General features: G+C 43.1%; 1 protein-coding gene across 2 annotated transcripts in view; it reads right to left on the reverse strand.

The window, feature by feature from the left end:
- Nucleotides 1-17789, reverse strand: part of POLR1B (RNA polymerase I subunit B) — a 28320-nt gene that overhangs the window by 7279 nt on the left and 3252 nt on the right. For both annotated transcript variants that reach the window (XM_043603981.1, XM_043603980.1), the window contains exons 2-12: nt 16669-16836; nt 16270-16416; nt 14207-14339; nt 12972-13108; nt 11982-12205; nt 11066-11237; nt 8530-8701; nt 7163-7444; nt 6118-6251; nt 981-1151; nt 215-371 (exon numbers count right to left, since the gene is read on the reverse strand). In XM_043603981.1, coding sequence (XP_043459916.1) covers nt 215-371; nt 981-1151; nt 6118-6251; nt 7163-7444; nt 8530-8701; nt 11066-11237; nt 11982-12205; nt 12972-13108; nt 14207-14339; nt 16270-16416; nt 16669-16836 — 1897 coding nt within the window. The remainder of the gene's footprint in view (nt 1-214; nt 372-980; nt 1152-6117; nt 6252-7162; nt 7445-8529; nt 8702-11065; nt 11238-11981; nt 12206-12971; nt 13109-14206; nt 14340-16269; nt 16417-16668; nt 16837-17789) is intronic.

Raw genomic sequence — 17789 nt, forward strand, 5'->3', positions numbered from 1 at the left:
TAGGGGTAAAGGGGCATCGTGTTTGTAACTTCCCCTCAAATGGAAAGCAGGGCAGATGAGACAAAATGTTAACAGAATCTAGATAAAGGGTTTATAGGAAATCTCTGTACCATTCTTGCAAGTTTTCTCTGAGCTTGAAAGTATTTCAAAATAAAAAAGTTACAAGTGCTTTTCTTCTGTGTGAATACCACCACCACTCTCTACCCCCTCTTACCCATCTGGCACTGGTACATGTTCCGAGGACTCTGGTTGTGATCAGAGAAAGGGATGAAGTTGGCGATCACACTCAGCAGGCTGTGAGGGAAGAGCTCCTGGTGGGTGGTAACTCCAGCCAAAACCTCATCCTCGAAGATGGCAATGTTCATGAAGATCTGGAAAAAAGGAAACGCAAGAAGTTCAAGGCACAAAATAACTGACTGCTAGCATATTAACTCATCTTATCTCTCAGAGTTTAGGACTCAAAGCCTTGAACGAAAACCTTCCCCACTCAACATCATGAACACGGACAGGATCCACTGGGAAGCACGGGGAAGCTTCCAGTTAGAAATATCGCTTACCTGACCCGTGTCACTCTAAATCCACCCTGGTTCAACTGTGGAAGATTGGAAGAAAGAAATTTTTAGGTAGCACAAAGCCCACAGTTTCCCAACTGCAAAGATGGAGGCAAAGGCGGTGAGTGAGTCTAATGGAATGTTCCCACCTCACCACCTGAGGCAGAGTCAGGTGCATAGGAGCTGGGCAGGATGGGAAGGCAGGTAACATGACCATCAACCCTCTCTCTCGATAGGTGAGCGGAGGGAGGAAATGTGAAAACGGCTTTGTGTTCATCATAGAGAAGACAGAGGTAAGTTCTGATTTTCTCTCAAACTCCTGATGGTTATCAAACAGCGCTAACATTTTTAAAAAGTAGCAGTGATGAAGTCTTCAGAAGTCATATACCACACGAGTAGGTTCAGGCACCAACACAATGCTTTGTGTACCTGTTCCATAGTTCCAATTAGTTCTTCTTTGCCTAATTCCAAGTTCTGCACAGGCCGCACAAGTCTACAAGGAGTGGTAAACAGGAATAACCCTGGGTATAGACTTGGTTTTCCCGTCATGGGGATAAGGGCCACTTCCATCCACGGAGGAATTCTTTTTTCTCTCAACACCTGTTTTCAACAAAAAGAGTTCAATTAAGAAGTGATGTAGGGGGGTGCCTGGGTGGCTCAGTCGGTTAAGCGTCCGGCTTCGGCTCAGGTCATGTTCTCGCGGTCCGTGGGTTCGAGCCCCGCGTCGGGCTCTGTGCTGACAGCTCAGAGCCTGGAGCCTGTTTCAGATTCTGTGTCTCCCTCTTTCTCTGACCCTCCCCTGTTCATGCTCTCTCTCTGTCTCAAAAATAAATAAATGTTAAAAAAATTAAAAAAAAAAAAAGTGATGTAGGGGTGGGCACTTAGGGGTCATGATCTCATGATTTGTGGGTTCGAGCCCCCGCGTGAGGCTCTGTGCTGACAGCCTTGGAGCCTGCTTCAGATTCTGTCTCTGTCTCTCTCTGCCCCTCTCTTGCTCATGCTCTCTCTTACTCTCAATTGAGCCACCAGCCAGGCTCCCCTAAATGGATTAAATTCTTAACACAAAGGCCAAAAAACAAAACAAAACAAAACAAAACAAAACAAAAAAAACCACACACACAAAACCCCCACAAGTTAACAAAGATAAAACCTGAAATTAATACTGAAAAAGGTTCAAGGCAATAAATCAAAATTCTGCATTCTCTCAAATACCCACTGCTTAACCTAACCAAGAAAAAAAGCTGGCGGGGGGGGGGGGGGAGGGGGGGAGGACAAATGCACGGAGTAAGAAATGAAAAAAAAAAAAACAACCCAGTGAAACTAAAATTTAAAATCATGGGTCTAGTCTAAGAAATCAAGATGAAATGGATAAAATGCAGGTTACCAAAACAGACCTCAACAGAGGTAGAAAGCCTTTTTAAAGATGATCGAGTTCCATATTACAAATAAACATATCTAGAAACTATCCCCAAAGAAAGCACTAGAGCCAGATGGTTTCACAGGAGAATTCTAGCAGACTTAGGACCAGATAACCCAATTTCTACAAACTGTTCCAGGGCACTGAAAACAAAGGAAAACTTTCTAATTCTTTTTATAAAGCAGAAATGTATCTATTAAGAAAAAAATAAATTTTTACTATTTAACTGGTATTTCTTAAATATTAAGAAAATGATACACCATGACCAAGTGGGATTTATTCCAGGAATTGAGGGTTCATTATTCATCACTAGTACTAGAGAATGATGATCAGGGAATAAATTAATATAATACACTTAGTATATCTAAAAGAAAATACTACAGATTTCCCCCAGAACACATCAAAAAATGAAATACAGAATTACCGTATGATCCAGCAATTCTAATTCTAGGCATACACGCCAAAGGACTGAAAGCAGGAACTCAAACAGGTACTTGTATATCCATGTTCACAGCAGCATTGTTCATGGCAGCCAAAAGGTAGGAGCAACCTGGGGCACCTAGGTGGCTCAGCTGGTTAAGCATCTGACTCTTGATTTCGGCTCAGGTTATGATCTCACGGTTTGTGGGATCAGGTCCTGCATTGGGCTCCGCGCTTCTAGCACGGAGCCTGCTTAGAATTTTCTCTCTCCCATTTTTGTCCCTCAGCCCTGTCACTCAAAATAAATAAGCTTAAAAAAAAAACAAAACAACAACACAAATGGTGGAAGCAAGCTAAGTATCCATCAATGAACGAATGGATAAGCAAAATGTGGTAGTATACCCAATGGAATATTCTTTAGTCTTAAAAAAAGGAATGCAATTATTTTTACGTTTATTTATACATGTAATCTTTACAGCCAACGTAAGGTTCAAACTCATGACTGTGACATCAAGAGTCACATGCTCTTCCAACTGAGCCAGCCAGGTGCTCCAAAAAGGAATGAAATTCTGACACAGGCTGCAACAGGGATGAACTTGAAACATTACGCTAAGCGAAATAAGCCAGACACAAAGGGACAAATCCTGTATGATTCCACTTACATGAGGTACCTAGCAAAGTCAAAGTTCATGAAGAAAAGTAGAACAGTGGCAACCAGGGAAGGAGGAAATGGGAGCTCCTGTTGAATGAGTACAGACTTCCAGTCTGGGATGATGGAAGACTTCAGGAGATGGATAGGGTGATGGTTGCACAACAACCTGAACATACTTAATGCCACTGGACTAGAAGCTTAAAAATGGTTACAATGGTAAATTTTGTTATATGCATTTATGAACAAAACAAAACCACAGGGACCTCTGGAAAAAGTGAAATCATACAATTTGAGCATCAAAATAAGCAACAGCAACTCATGAAATAAAACAGGCATCTGTAAATCTATGCTGCTGTGAATAAAAAAACAAATAAATGGAAGAGAAAGGAAAACTCTACCTTACAAAATAGCAACTCACAAACACAGAAGGAATGATAGAGCTAGGAAACAATCACGGGGCAGCCATCACAATAATCATTCCCTTAGGAAAGAATCATCAATGGGAGAGTAATAATTCTGCAAAGAATTCGCCAACTTGCAGGTAAAAACTTGATGAGGCTTTCACATAGCTTCTTCCAAATATCTCTCCACATATTACTAATTACCCAGAAAATTAGCAACAGCACAGTGCATCAACCTAGAGAACACAACCTTACCGCGATCATAATTAGCATCACTAGTTGCGGGACAAGTCAACATTATGTGCCTCTTTTTTTTTCATTTTTTAAATGCTTATTTATTTGAGAGAGAAAGAGAAAGAGAGAGAGAGACAGAGAGAGAGAGAGAGAGAGAGAGAGAGAGAGAGAGAGAGAGATTGAGAATGAGTGGGGGAGAGGCAGAGAGAGAGACACACACAGAACCTGAAGCAGGCTCCAGGCTCTGAGCTGTCAGCACAGAGCCTGATGTGGGGCTTGAACTCACAAACTGTGAGATCATGACCTGAGCTAAAGTTGGCCCCTTAACCGACTGAGCCACCCAGGGGCCCCAAGATCATGTGCCTCTTGAAAGGATATCCTGAATTTCTTCATCAGAAAGCTATACACCAACATAAATAAAGGATAGCTATATAAAAACTGGCCTGTAGTTTTTAAAAAAGTCAAGACACGAAGAGCTGAAGGGCCGTTCATGATTAAAGGAGACTAAAGAAACATGATAATTACATGTAATACATGATGCTGGACTGGGTCCCAAACCAGGATAGAGAAAAAATTGCTGTGGAAGTCATTCCTGAGACAACTGGCATAATCTGAGTGTCAGCTGTGGACTCCACCACCCTGACCTTCCCTGATGTTGAAAAGTGTACTGGGATTCTTGAGGAGAAAAAGCCCTTGTTCTCAGGAAGAATACACTTGATGGTGGCAATCTTCATGGAAAAGGGGATTGGTCTGTATACCACCCTCAAATGGTTCAGAAGAAAAAACTATACAGGTTTATAGAGGGCATACAAATGGATAAAGCATGTGGGGCAAAACCTAACAACTGGTGGATCTAGGTAATGGGCAGATGGGAGTTCTCTGTGGTGTTCGAACACCTTTACGTTTAAAATTGTATTGAACAGGGGCACCTGGGTGGCTCAGTCGGTTGAGCGACCGACTTCAGCTCAGGTCATGATCTCACGGTTTGTGAGTTCGAGGCCCGCGTCAGGCTCTGTGCCAACAGCTCGGAGCCTGGAGCCTCCTTCGGATTCTGTGTCTCCTCCTCTCTCTGCCCCTCCCCCACTTGTGCTCTGTCTATGTCTCTCAAAAAATAAATAAATGTAAAAAAATTAAAAAAAAAAATTGTATTGAACAATTTGAAAACTAAAAATAGCGAAAACTGAACCAGAGTACAGTTTGAAATAAACCACAGCACGAACTATAATTCATCCTGTTGCCAAAGAACAATTCTTCAATGCCCATTGTCTCATACCAAAACTCTTGTTAGGAAAATTCCAAATATAAGTTAGTCAAAGAATGTTATTCTACTTTTTTTTTTTTTTTTAATGTTTTACTTATTTTTGAAAGAGAGAGAGCACAAGTGGGGGAGGGGCAGAGAGAGAGGGAGACAGAATCGGGAGCAGGCTCCAAGGCTTTGAACTGTCAGCACGGAGCCCAGTATGGGGCTTGAATTCACGAGCTGTGAGATCATGACCTGAGCCGAAGCTGGATGCTTAACCAACTGAGCCACCCAGGCGCCCATACCTGATTTTTTAAAAACACACTTTCATGGGGCGCCTGGGTGGCTCAGTCGGTTAAGCGTTCGACTCTTGGTTTTGGCTCAGTCATGACCTCACGGTTTGTGAGTTTGAGCCCCACATCAGGCTCTGTGCTGAGAATGCAGAGTCTGCTTGGGATCCTTTCTCTTCCTCTCTGCCCCTCCCCCTCCCTGTGTCTCTCAAAAATAAATAAACTTTAAAAAATTGTTTAATAATAATAAAAAATAAATAGATAGAAATCCACTTTTAAGACCCAGAAGGTAAGGTGTGACTTATACCTTGCATATCTTCAACATTACTTGAAATATAAAGGACGTGGGGCGCCTGGGTGGCGCAGTCGGTTAAGCGTCCGACTTCAGCCAGGTCACGATCTCGCAGTCCGTGAGTTCGAGCCCCGCGTCAGGCTCTGGGCTGATGGCTCAGAGCCTGGAGCCTGTTTCCGATTCTGTGTCTCCCTCTCTCTCTGCCCCTCCCCTGTTCATGCTCTGCCTCTCTCTGTCCCAAAAATAAATAAAAAACGTTGAAAAAAAAATTAAAAAAAAAAAAAAGAAATATAAAGGACGTATTTTGAGGCCCCCTGTATGCCACTAGTATTAACAAAACAAAAAAAGTTAAAAATTTGCAAGATTAGCAGACTAGGGCCTCAATGAAACTACCAAAAAAATGCATGCAGGTCAAAGTATCTGTCACTGACCCTAACCTCTGAAGCCAGCACAAGACAAGACTGTGACACTACAGGGGATGTGGAGGCACTTTCGGAATCAGCTTCTGACCTCCAGACCCCCTGGCCAGTCTACGCTGCCCTGGGGCTACCTCGACATCGAGAAAAGGACAGACAACCTAGGAGTAAGGGACAGAACAGTTCACAAAGACACAAGATCACCTTAAAGTGTCGGAGAGAATCTGCAACACCAGGAGCAAGGTCCTTATCCACCCAGCCAACCATGACGCCGTCCAGCAGGACAGGGTAGCACTCACTGTAAGGCCGGTGTGGAGCTCCATCAACTGGAGTGACCCCTGGGGAAGTGAACAGACCAAATGCTCACACCAGAGTGCTTTCTCCTACGTTAAAAAGTCCCTCCAGATAGGCTCGACAACCGCTTCATCATTTTAGAGATCTTGCCTCCAAACCAGAACATTTTTATATTGCTTACATGTTTCCAGGCCCTTTCAGCAAGGATACACAAGAAACTGGTGACTCGGACTGTCTTTGGGGAGAGCAGCTGGGGGACAAGGGTATAAGAGAGGCTTTCCTACGTATATCTTCTATGTTTTGATTAGAACCATGTAAATAGATAAACTTTTCCCCAAAACCTCAACTGCACTTGATCCTCCTTATTTGCGGATTCCACATCTGTGAATTTGCCTACTTGCTAAAATTTATCTGTAACCCCAGCATCAAGACTAGTGGTGCTTTTGTGTTTATTCCAGGACATTCCGCCAAAGCAGAGATAGCAGCTGTGAGTCCCCCGGAACAAAGGCTCTGTCTCTTATGACATCAGGGTACAGACTACTAGACAACCTCTTTTTAATGGTCTTCCTGCAAACTGACACTGTTTCCTACTTAGAGATGCAGTGGTCGAGTCACCAGATACAGGGAGTGACCCAAAATGTTATTTCTGATATTGCTGAATGTTAATGCATTAACGATAATGCTGAATGCTGGTGTATTTGAAATGTTTCGACATTTTTATTTTTGCAAAAAGTAAAATAAAACTATAGCATTTAATTTCTCCCTCACTCATTCTCAAAAAAACGCACCTGACCTACAGGCAAGCCAGGAAACCAGCCCAACTCCTGCACAGAAGAGTAAACAGAATTCTTGCAGGAATTCCCTGCTTAGTTCCCAAAGAAGCACAACTTGACAGTTTGCACCTGTTAAAACCCCCACACCCAAACAAGACTGTTTATCACTGTCCATCACATACCCAAGCTGCAGAGCAAAGCCGGAATAGATGCTGTATACACAAGCTGTGTGACGACCTCACACACGGCAGTCAGGTGGTTCATCAGGCCACAGGGCTCCCCATCTGGGGTGTGCACAGGACAAAGGAAACCCCAGGACTCCGGCAGCAGCCTGCGTACTGTGGTGGTCCTCATCTTAGCAAAATCAGCCCCTCTGTGCACACAGCGGAAATGGGAGAGATAGCGTATGAAGTTCAGCTTATCAGCCACAACACAAAGTCCAGAATCTTGCAGGAAGCCAAGACCTTAATAAAACAAAAGTCATTCAAAAACAGGCTAAACTTAAAAAACAAGTGTATTTCGATGCGAGGCTCTGAGGACAAAACCTCAGAGCACACTATAAATCAGAGTGAGTTAGAAAGTTTATTAGCGCTGACGAGTGGGAGGGATTTACAAAATTAGTAGTAACAAGGCAGTAACCGCCCCCCCCCCCCCAGATTTCCCAAGTTATATTAGCCCCACTGGCTCCCTCTCTCCTTCTACCACTACCTCCTTTGTGGGAAATGTTAAATTAGTGTGAAACAGCAAGTAACTCAACGGGATTCATCAGAGAGGGATGGAAAATATGTAAGAAGTCGTTAGTCGTAAAAAAAAAATCTGCATCGGTACTATCTGTGTAAAAAAAAGTCAACAGTATTACTTCTGGGCCCTCAATGACTACTTCAGTTTTTCAGGCCTTTCTGATGCACCTGGTTTAGGTGATGCACCCCCCCCCCCCCAGACCACCTGTAACGATTCCTCACGGATCTAAGCTATCTTTAGAATTCTAGAAGGAGGCACAGAGATGCATGTGATGATAAGAAGTGGATTTAAGCCCTACAGATGCCTTGTCTCAAGCCCTTCAGATTGATGCACACTGATGCACACTTGTCAAATTTACAACATGAAATCTGTCTTTAGTGAAAGGGACAAATGCACTTTTTTAAAGGCCTTTTTTTTTTTTTTTTTTTTTTTTTAAGTAGGCTTCACACCCAGCACAGAGCTCAACATGGGTCTTGAACTCATGCCCCGAGATCAAGACCTGAGCTGAGATCAAGAGTCTGACGCTTAACCAACTTAACCACCCAGGTACCCCAAGGGATAAGTTCACTTTTAAAGAGAACCTCTCTCAGCAATATATGAATCCATATTGATCAAATAACTTTAAAACTGTACCTAAAATGAAGTCTGTCTGTCTATTTTTATTTTTTAATTTTATTTTTTTAATTTACATCCAAGTTAGTTAGCATGTAGGCAACAATGATTTCAGGAATAGATTCCTGAATGCCCCTTCCCTATTTAGCCCATCCCCCCCTCCCGCAACCCCTGAAGCCAATCTATTTAATTTCACCTGTTTTAGAACGCAGATTCCCAGTAGCAAGAAGATATTCAAATGGTTTTGTAAGGTCTGTTCCCATATTAAAAATCTTCATCAAATTTTCAGTGTTTATGGACACATTGGCCTTCTGAGCCCTCTTGTCTAGAGCAATTTTTATAGACACTAACCAAGCTTCCATTTTTTCCTGAAATAAAAAAATTGAAACTATAACATTTAAATTACTCACATTTCATACTTACTCCCACATAATAATCCCATGTCCATAACAAAGGCCCACTAATTTATACATTTGACATGGAGAACGTCTGGTCTATAAGCCTGAAAAACAGTCTTTCATCACACTATTCCTGTTCAGGCAGAAGCCACAAACTCCTGCATATCAGGGTTTCTCAACCTCAGCACCACTGACATTTTGGCTAGATAGTTCTTTGTAGTGAGGGGCCAGGCCCTGCATGCAGGATATTTAGCGCTATCCCTGGCCCTGACCCACGGGATGCCAGTAGCATCCTGCAAGCTGTGACAACCAAAAATGTTTCCAGGCACAGTCAAATGTCCCTTGGAGTGAGGCAAAAACTGCTCCTAGTAAAGATTATCCACATTCACGAAAAGAATCAAAAGTCTGCTCTGGGAGGAAGCGCCTGGGTGGCTCAGTCAGTTGAGGGTCAGAGTCTTGATTTTGGCTCAGGTCATGATCTCAGGGTCGTGGGATCAAGCCCCGCATTGGGCTCTGCTTGAGATTCGTTCATTCATTCATTCATTCATCCTCTCTCTCTCCCTCCCCCACCCCCACTCGTGCACACACTCTCTCCAATTAAAAAATAAAATTAAAACAAAAACAAAAATCACATTTGCTTTGGCTTTAGAAAAGCTTTTCATTAAAATGCTCTCAGCAAGAAGTCAGAACAGCTTCAACCCCAGAAACAGGCAACAAATGCAAAGCTTTAAAGCAGCAGCCACTCTCTTAACAGTAAAAACAACTAAGAAGAGTCCAAGTCCCCAAATGACGCCCAACACACAAGACAGCTGACAAGCTGGTAGGAAAGAGTGACACTCTCTTCTCCTGTAAGTCTGAAGCAAAATGGAAAAGAAGTGAGATAGCAGAGTCAGAAAACAGGAAAGAAAAGCCACAGACCTGAGGACCAGAGACCCAGGTAGCAGCTCTGTGACTTGAGACAGGAGACCGGAGGAATGAGGACCGAAGAGGTAAGAGGTCTGCCTATTGTCACTTTGTAGTTAACTGGCTAAGGTGAGCAACTAGCACGGGGCACATACTGTAAGCTGGCACCCTGCATATTTATTTAAGCCTCACAACAAACTTTTCTTCAAAGAGCAGTGCATTATAGGACGACCTGGGCCCAATTTATTTCTGTCTGAAGAATTTTCCAGACTTTACAAAGGTAGCAGGTACAAAAACTCATTATGAAGACTGAGGTGCCGGCTTGTAATCAAACACACTTCTACGGAGAGACAAACAAACTATCACACTAAGTAGAATAAATGAAAATTATCAATAGCCTCCCGTCAGTGCAGGTCAGGTTCTCCCGCCAACTCGCATTTTTGGAGTTCTAGCACTTTTTGACTTTAGAAATGCAGTCGAGTGACTGGAGACCTGTATGTAAGGCCTGCACACAACAGCGCAAGAGAAGTGAGAAGAGGCCTCTAAGAAGCCTTCCTGTGAGGTCCCCAGCCTTTCTGGTAAAAGGTTCAGGGGTATAAAGCTGAGCAGACAGTGCCTCTGGCAGGGAGGGCAGACACCACAAAGGACGATGAACAGCGTTCACCAGAGCTGTTCCAAAGTTCAGAGAGGGCAGCTCTTCAGTATCTCTCGCTCCCTCACTATTAAGAAGCCCTCAGAACCAAGCACGGAAATCACAGGACACCTCAATCTCCACTGTGATATTCAGTGAAATGGCTACTGAAGTCTGTAGTTCAGATTATGTCACTGTCCTGTACCTTCCTGAAGATTCGTACTGTGTCCCAGAGTCAGGGGTTCAGAAGCTTAAAACAAAGCTGGTATAAAAGTATGGAAATCTGGGGCGCCCGGGTGGCTCAGTCGGTTAACCATCTGACTTCGGCTCAGGTCATGATCTCACAGTTCGTGAGTTCGAGCCCCACGTCGGGCTCCGTGCTGACAGCTCAGAGCCTGGAGCCTGCTTTGGATTCTGCGTCTCCCTCTCTCTCTGCCCCTCTCCTGCTTGCTCTCTCTCTCCTTCTCTCTCTCTCTCTCTCAAAAATAAATAACATTAAAAAAAAAAGTATGGAAATCACACACGTTTGGCCAGTTACATGTTATCATTAATGTTATGACCGAGACTTGATGTTGCCTTTAACCTCTTAGAAATATTAAAGAAGTTTCTGAATTTGGTATAAACTTAAGATCTTGGATTAAATCCCTTACTGCCGAACAAACAAAAAGTTAAAAAGGCAGGCTAACGTAAAGTGCCGAAACTACAAATTGCAAACACGCAGAAAACAGTGCTACCGGAAACCGTCTCACCATTCCACAAGAGGGCCGACTGGCCCAAGGGTGAAAGCAGCAAGCGTTTACCTTCAGAAACATAAGGAAGAGCTGACCAGGTGTAAGGACTTCTTGATTCACTAAACTGTCAGGATTCTCCTCCATGCACTCTCCTTTGGCTAAAGCAAAGAGCTTCCGGGTCATGAGACAAAGCATGTAAAACTTTTCAGTACTGGATTTCAAGTGGATACAGATGCACTGGCTGTGTCAAAACAGAAAGCAAAGCTTAAAACGACTGAGCTGCTACTAGAACTTGATGTCCTACGAACCCAGGTTCCCGATTCCCGTTTACTTAAAAGTTCTTACTCATTTTTAAAGACAACTGCTTTTCCTCTTTACTGGCAACATTAGCAAAAGGACAGTACATACTCACAGGGTCTAGAGCTGTGCTGGACCACATGGCATGACATGCAGAATGTGGCTATTTAAATGTAAATTAATTACAACTAAATAAAATTAAGAATTCAGTTTCTCAGTGGCACTGGCCATTCAGGTGTTCAACATGTGACCTGTGCCTACATACTAATTTACACGCTAGTAACTGTACATGGTTATATAACAGAGTCCTTGCCTTGGAGAAATAAAGGGACAGGATGCCTACAACTTTCAAATGTTACAGGAAGAAAAATGCTGACCTATGTAAAGAGAAATCAAGAGAACAAACGTAATAAAAATGGTAACAACTAGTGAATGTGAAGTGTCCACGGTACTATTTTTGCAGCAATTCTGGAAGTCTGGAGTTGTTTCAAAATAAAAGTTTAAAAGCACAGTAAAATAAAACGAAACTACTATAGAAAGAAAGGTGTGGATGGCCAGAGGAACAGAGCTGGGCCCTGCTTCCTTAGACCAGAATGCTACCCCCAGGTCCATTCTGATTTCCAGATGACTCATAGCCCTAACTACAACCTCCCGCCCCACAGACAAGCGTTTAGGCAAAAGCACGTACTTAAACAGAAACTCTGCAGCCTGTTCATTTGGGTACCAGTCAGGGAGACTGAGCTTCACTCTGAAGCATTCACCTAGATAATTAAGGACCTGTTTTTGTGTGGAACAACCCTCTTCCGTTACGATCCTTAACATCTGAGAAATGGAGTTCCTAAAGAAAGAGTCCTCCTCTTTGCCTTTGATGAGCTCCTGAAAAATCTGGTAATCGGAGAAGTTGACAAGTGCCTAGAATAGAAGAAAAAAACAAAAGACCAAGGTTTTCTTTTTAATCGCTAGTCATAACTAAACAATTTTAGCCATTCTATTTCCCTAGGAAGATTTAGCACTCCACTACTGGCAAATCCAAATGAACTCTCCAAAACAAGGCATGGCTTGTATGGTAAGACAGCAAGATGGCCCCATCATCATCCTTGCCTTCTGGTATTCACAGCCTTGTAGAGTCTCCGCTCACACTAAGTCAGCACTGGCCTGTGTGACCAAGACAACATGGTAAAAAAGTTGATGTGTGATTCTCAAGGTCAGGTCCCAAAAGGGACTGTGGCTTCGGCCTCACTCTCCTGGCTAACCCTCTCGGGGAAGACAGCCGCTTCCAGCAGCCTGTGGAAAGGCCCACGTGCACAGGAACCAGGACCTGCTGCCACCAGCCTGCAATGACCTGCCAGCCATGAGTGACCACCTTGGAAGTGGATCCTCCGGCCCTACTGGCCTTCTAAATGACTGCAGCCCCTGCTGACATCTCACTGCTACCTCCAGAGACCTTGAGGCACAAGTGCCCCAAATCCCAGCCACTTCCAAATTCCTGACCACAGAAATAGTGAGAGAGGAATGGTTGTTGATATTTTGAGCCACTGCATTTTGGGTAATTTGTTTTGGAGCAGTGCACAGCTGATACAGCCATCAATTCCACTCGGGAGAACCTATCCATTCTGCACAGAATGTGACCTCCACTGAACCTCTTCATAGCAAAAGAAACACATTCGTTAAGTCACACCTTCAGTGCAAATCCCAAAGGAAGGAAAAACAGTTCTTTCCGGTAAATAAAGTTCAACATAACCGTGCCATTTTCCAGGTAGTGAAGGTTCATGTTGACAGCAGAATGTTCTTCCCTTACACAGTGCATTGAAACTCCTATAGAAACAAAGCAAAAAGTCAAAAACTCAGTAATACTGTAACTGCTTTGATAATTACTTTTTTCCCTAAATTATTTTTAACCCTCTTAAAAATAGAGCCAAATCACTAAGGTTAGCCAAGACTGGCAACCAAAAATGTCTCCAGACCTTGCCAAATCCCCTAGGGCACACAATCTCCCTAGGCTGAAAACCACTACAAGTAACTGAAACTACAAATGTAATGAAACTTCAAAGTTTCCTTGTAGAGCTGGGTCCGTGTGTTATAACACGTTATATCGCGAGCACCTTGCAGAGCCTCATCATACAGCACTTTATATCCCCTGTACTCTGTGGAATCTGATCAAGAGAAAATGGCTTCATCCAAGAGTCCAAATGGAGAACAGCAGAATTTTAGATTTTGTTTCAGCTTTAAACAAAGACTGGAACGGCATTCCACATCAGTGATGCAAAAGAATAAACGACTAGCCGTTTTGACTTGCTGAGATGCTATTATTCTAGGGATAGTATATATGGCTATCATTAGAGGCTGATTTTTAGCTCAATTATAAAAACAAGTTATTCACTTGCAGGGTTACCCAAGAATTAAAATGTTGTCTTATGAAGTCAGGCTCTGTCACAGTGAGCACTCAGAGGCCAGGTGGCTGTCAGCCAGGGACTCCAAGAGGAATGCTATGGAAGAGGAAACCTACATAGGAGACTTCTGAGGCCCACACCCCCCCTCTGGTTGAGTCAGGCCAGCCTTCGTCTCCATAAATAAGAACATCAGTACATGCATTCTTTCTTTCTTTGTTGTTAAATGTTTATTATTTTTCCGAGAGCAGGAGACAGAGGATCCAAAGCAGGCTCTGGGCTGACAGCAGAGAGCCCAATATGAGGCTTGAACCCACAAACTGCGAGATTATGACCTGAAATGAAGTCAGATGCTTACCCGACTGAGCCACCCAGGCGACCCATACATGTGTTCTTTCAATGTGAAAAAAATTAAACGTAATAAAAGTAGGCTTCCTGCTATAACATGCTTACTAACTTAACAGAAATGCTTACTAGAAAAACAAAACTTTTCTAAAAGAACATTCCAAAGGTCACTACAACTTACCATACTGAGTATAGCCAGGCCCTCTGGTTTTCCATTTTGGTCTTACCATTGCAATGGGGAAATTTCTCCGAGGCATAATTAACATTCGGATGACTTTTTCAATGCCATTGATTATAAAATAGCCTCCCATTTCCTGCCGGACAGATGAATTATAATTTGTTAAACAAAGATACACTGTCAACATGAAGATAACTGCCAGACGCAGTGCAACGTGCAGAAGAGGCACGCAGAGGCGAAAGGGTCTACAGGTCCCCTGGAAACTTCACGGAAACTGTCAGTGTGTGAATTAAGTCTTCTCTCAAGTGCACTAAAAAGGTTCTAGGGACCTGGCAGAAAAGTATGGAAGGATCAGGATACTTTCCTCTACTAGACAGACTCGAACTAACTTGCCTTTCTGTCCCCCTAAAATGATTTCATGATTTAGTCTTCAAATGATATTTAAAAAAAAAGAAAAAAAAACACCTTACTTGAAAGAGATAAGAGATAATAGCCATTTTGCTTCCAGGTGAATATGGTTCCCAAATAAGTTAAAAAATTCTGACTGTACAAAAACTCTGGAAACCAGAAATTCAGATTAGCTAAAGAGGAAACTGTTTTTCATAGTTCTGGTATCACATTTTTTTTTTAACTAAAAAAAATTTTTTTCATGCTTATTTATTTTTGAGAGAGAGAGACACAGAGAGAGAAAGAGAGAGAGACAGACAGACAGAACACAGGCAGGGGAGGGGCAGACAGAGAGGAGAGAGAATCCCAAGCAGGCTCTGCACTGTCAGCACAGAGTCTGATGTGGGGCTCAAACTCACAAACCGTGAGATCATGACCTGAGCTGAAACCAAGAGTTGGACACTTAAATGACTGAGCCACCCAGGTGCCCCTCTGGTATCATAGTTACATAATAAAAAGCTACTACACATTGATACTATGAAGCAGGTATATCATGCTGGGTGCTCTATGTTACCAGCCCCGTTAATCCTCATAACAATAAGTGGCACAGTTATTATGCCCAGAAGAGGAAACTGAGGCGCAGAAAGATGAAAATTCCCATGGGGCGCCTGGGTGGCTCAGTCGGTTAAGCGTCCGACTTCAGCTCAGGTCACGATCTCGCGGTCAGTGAGTTCGAGCCCCGCGTCGGGCTCTGGGCTGATGGCTCAGAGCCTGGAGCCTGCTTCCGATTCTGTGTCTCCCTCTCTCTCTGCCCCTCCCCCTGTTCATGCTCTGTCTCTCTCTGTCTCAAAAATAAATAAATGTTGGGGCGCCTGGGTGGCGCAGTCGGTTAGGCGTCTGACTTCGGCCAGGTCACGATCTCGCGGTCCAGGAGTTCGAGCCCCGCGTCGGGCTCTGGGCTGATGGCTCAGAGCCTGGAGCCTGTTTCCGATTCTGTGTCTCCCTCTCTCTCTGCCCCTCCCCCGTTCATGCTCTGTCTCTCTCTGTCCCAAAAATAAATAAACGTTGAAAAAAAATTAAAAAAAAAAAATAATAATAAATAAATAAATAAATAAATAAATAAATGTTTAAAAAAAAATTTAAAAAAAAAAAAAAAAGAAAATTCCCAAAGCCACATAACTGGTAAGTGGAGCACTTGGGTGTCAAACCCAGATCTGACACCATAACCCTCATCCCATCACAAAACACAGTCTCCCTACTGCCAGCGGAGTCTGTATGTCTTGAGTACTTCAACTCAATACCACAAAACCACGTATCGCAGATGAAAACAATGCCGAAGGAGAGATACAGGAAGCAATTCAATATGCTCACAGAATCTTACTGTTGGTAAAGCAAGCATCTCATACGGAAAGTGTATCATGCAGGAAATTAGGGAACAACCTATCAACACTTCCCCCATAATAATAATATTCTCTAACTGTGCGGCCACTTTTCACACACGGTCTCATCTGAGACTCATTCTGAGCCTACGAAGTATGCAGCACACAAGATACCAAGCCCCATTTTACCTATCCAGAACTTGGAAGCGGAGAAAGAAAAACTGACTCTCACCGGCAAGTTTCTATCTTCTCACCCCCATCTCAGGCCTTTTCTACCATCACCTGGATGCCCGCAATTACCTCTGCTTCTTCATGGTGCTCAATGAGGGCTTTTGGAGGAAGGTTGTATAAGTTGCAAAGCTTAGACTTCACCATGATGGGAACATAGCCAAGAAACTGTTTAATGACTCCTTTTGAGATGCCATTCACTGCCCAGCTGATATCAGCCTAAATGAAAATGAGAGAAGAAAATTACTTAATAATAAAAAGAAACTACCTGGATCGACCAGAGCAAGTAAGTATTTTAAAAGAGTAAAGAAGAAGACCATCAGGTAAATGATTTTATCCTTTGGATTTAAAAGATAGCATCTTTAAATGACAGTACTAAGAAAGCAGAATTCTGGTAGAAGTTTTATTAGGCACCAGCCTTATTCTCAAAAACGTACAACCTAAGAGTCACACGCTGTCACTTGTACTCACTGTCAACTTGCCCCGGTAGGTACTCCTCCGGCCCCGACATTCTGCGGGATAAATGTTGAGCTCTTTGCAGATGTTTCCTTTTGGAACCATCGGTGGACTGATGACAGCATCCACAATAGTAAGAGAGATCCGCTCATCTTTGAAAGCAAATTCAAAGGGAGGTATAGCCTGAAATACAATCCACACGATGAACTGCTTGCATTTCCAAGGCCCTCTTTCTCCAAGATTCTCCCAAAGCTCACGTGTTCTACAAGCACTGATGCCCAAAATGCCAAATATGACATATCTAAAAAGACGGTTAAAACTACATCCGGTCTACTCATACCCTCGCTAAGTACCTGCAACTACAATGAACTAATTCAGCTTGTGAGTGTCTGCAACACGTCACATTTGTAGTAGGCTCTAGGGTACAGTTGTGTTCAGAACAAAACTGTTCCGTGAACCAAGTGCCTGACTTCTCTATTGTACGTGGTACCTGCAACGTGCACAGCAAGACAAATGCGACTGCTCCTAACAGGAGAGGATACGGAAACATCCTCCTGATTTAGGACCGGACACTCTAATGCCATCATTCTTTACGCTGATATTTGTACATTTCATTCCATGGTGGCCGCATGCTGAAACCAGAGCCTCACAGGTGGTGGCCACGGTGGTTCTTCCCGTTGCACAACAGCTGCTTCTCTGCACCACTCCCTGGGGAAGCTCTCCTGTTCCGAGGAAGGGGCATCGCTGAGCTCTCCTACATATTAACTAGGAACAACCTCCTAGCCTTAGTGTTAGAACAAGAATGCCAGAAATGGAGCCAAGAATATAGAGAAGGTTCTCTACCCCCATGTCAGTTCAACTGACCTTATCTCCATTTTCAAATGTTATCTAAAGCTGGCATTGTTTTAGGATTTTTTTGTTTTAGGATTTTATTCTAACATAAAATTTTCATGTATTTTTTATTTAAGGATGAAGCATCAATTTTCAAAAGGGAGATCAGAATATTTTCTTTCTCAAGTCGCAGCTACACTATCTATATCACAATACAATCTTGTTATTTGAGATAGTTAAGGTCTATAAAGTTGCCACAAACACTGAATTGTTCTTAGGGGAAAGTTACGTTCCTGTCTCTGATC

Source organism: Prionailurus bengalensis, chromosome A3 (assembly GCF_016509475.1).
Source record: "Prionailurus bengalensis isolate Pbe53 chromosome A3, Fcat_Pben_1.1_paternal_pri, whole genome shotgun sequence".
In the NCBI taxonomy this organism is placed as follows: Eukaryota; Metazoa; Chordata; class Mammalia; order Carnivora; family Felidae; genus Prionailurus; species Prionailurus bengalensis.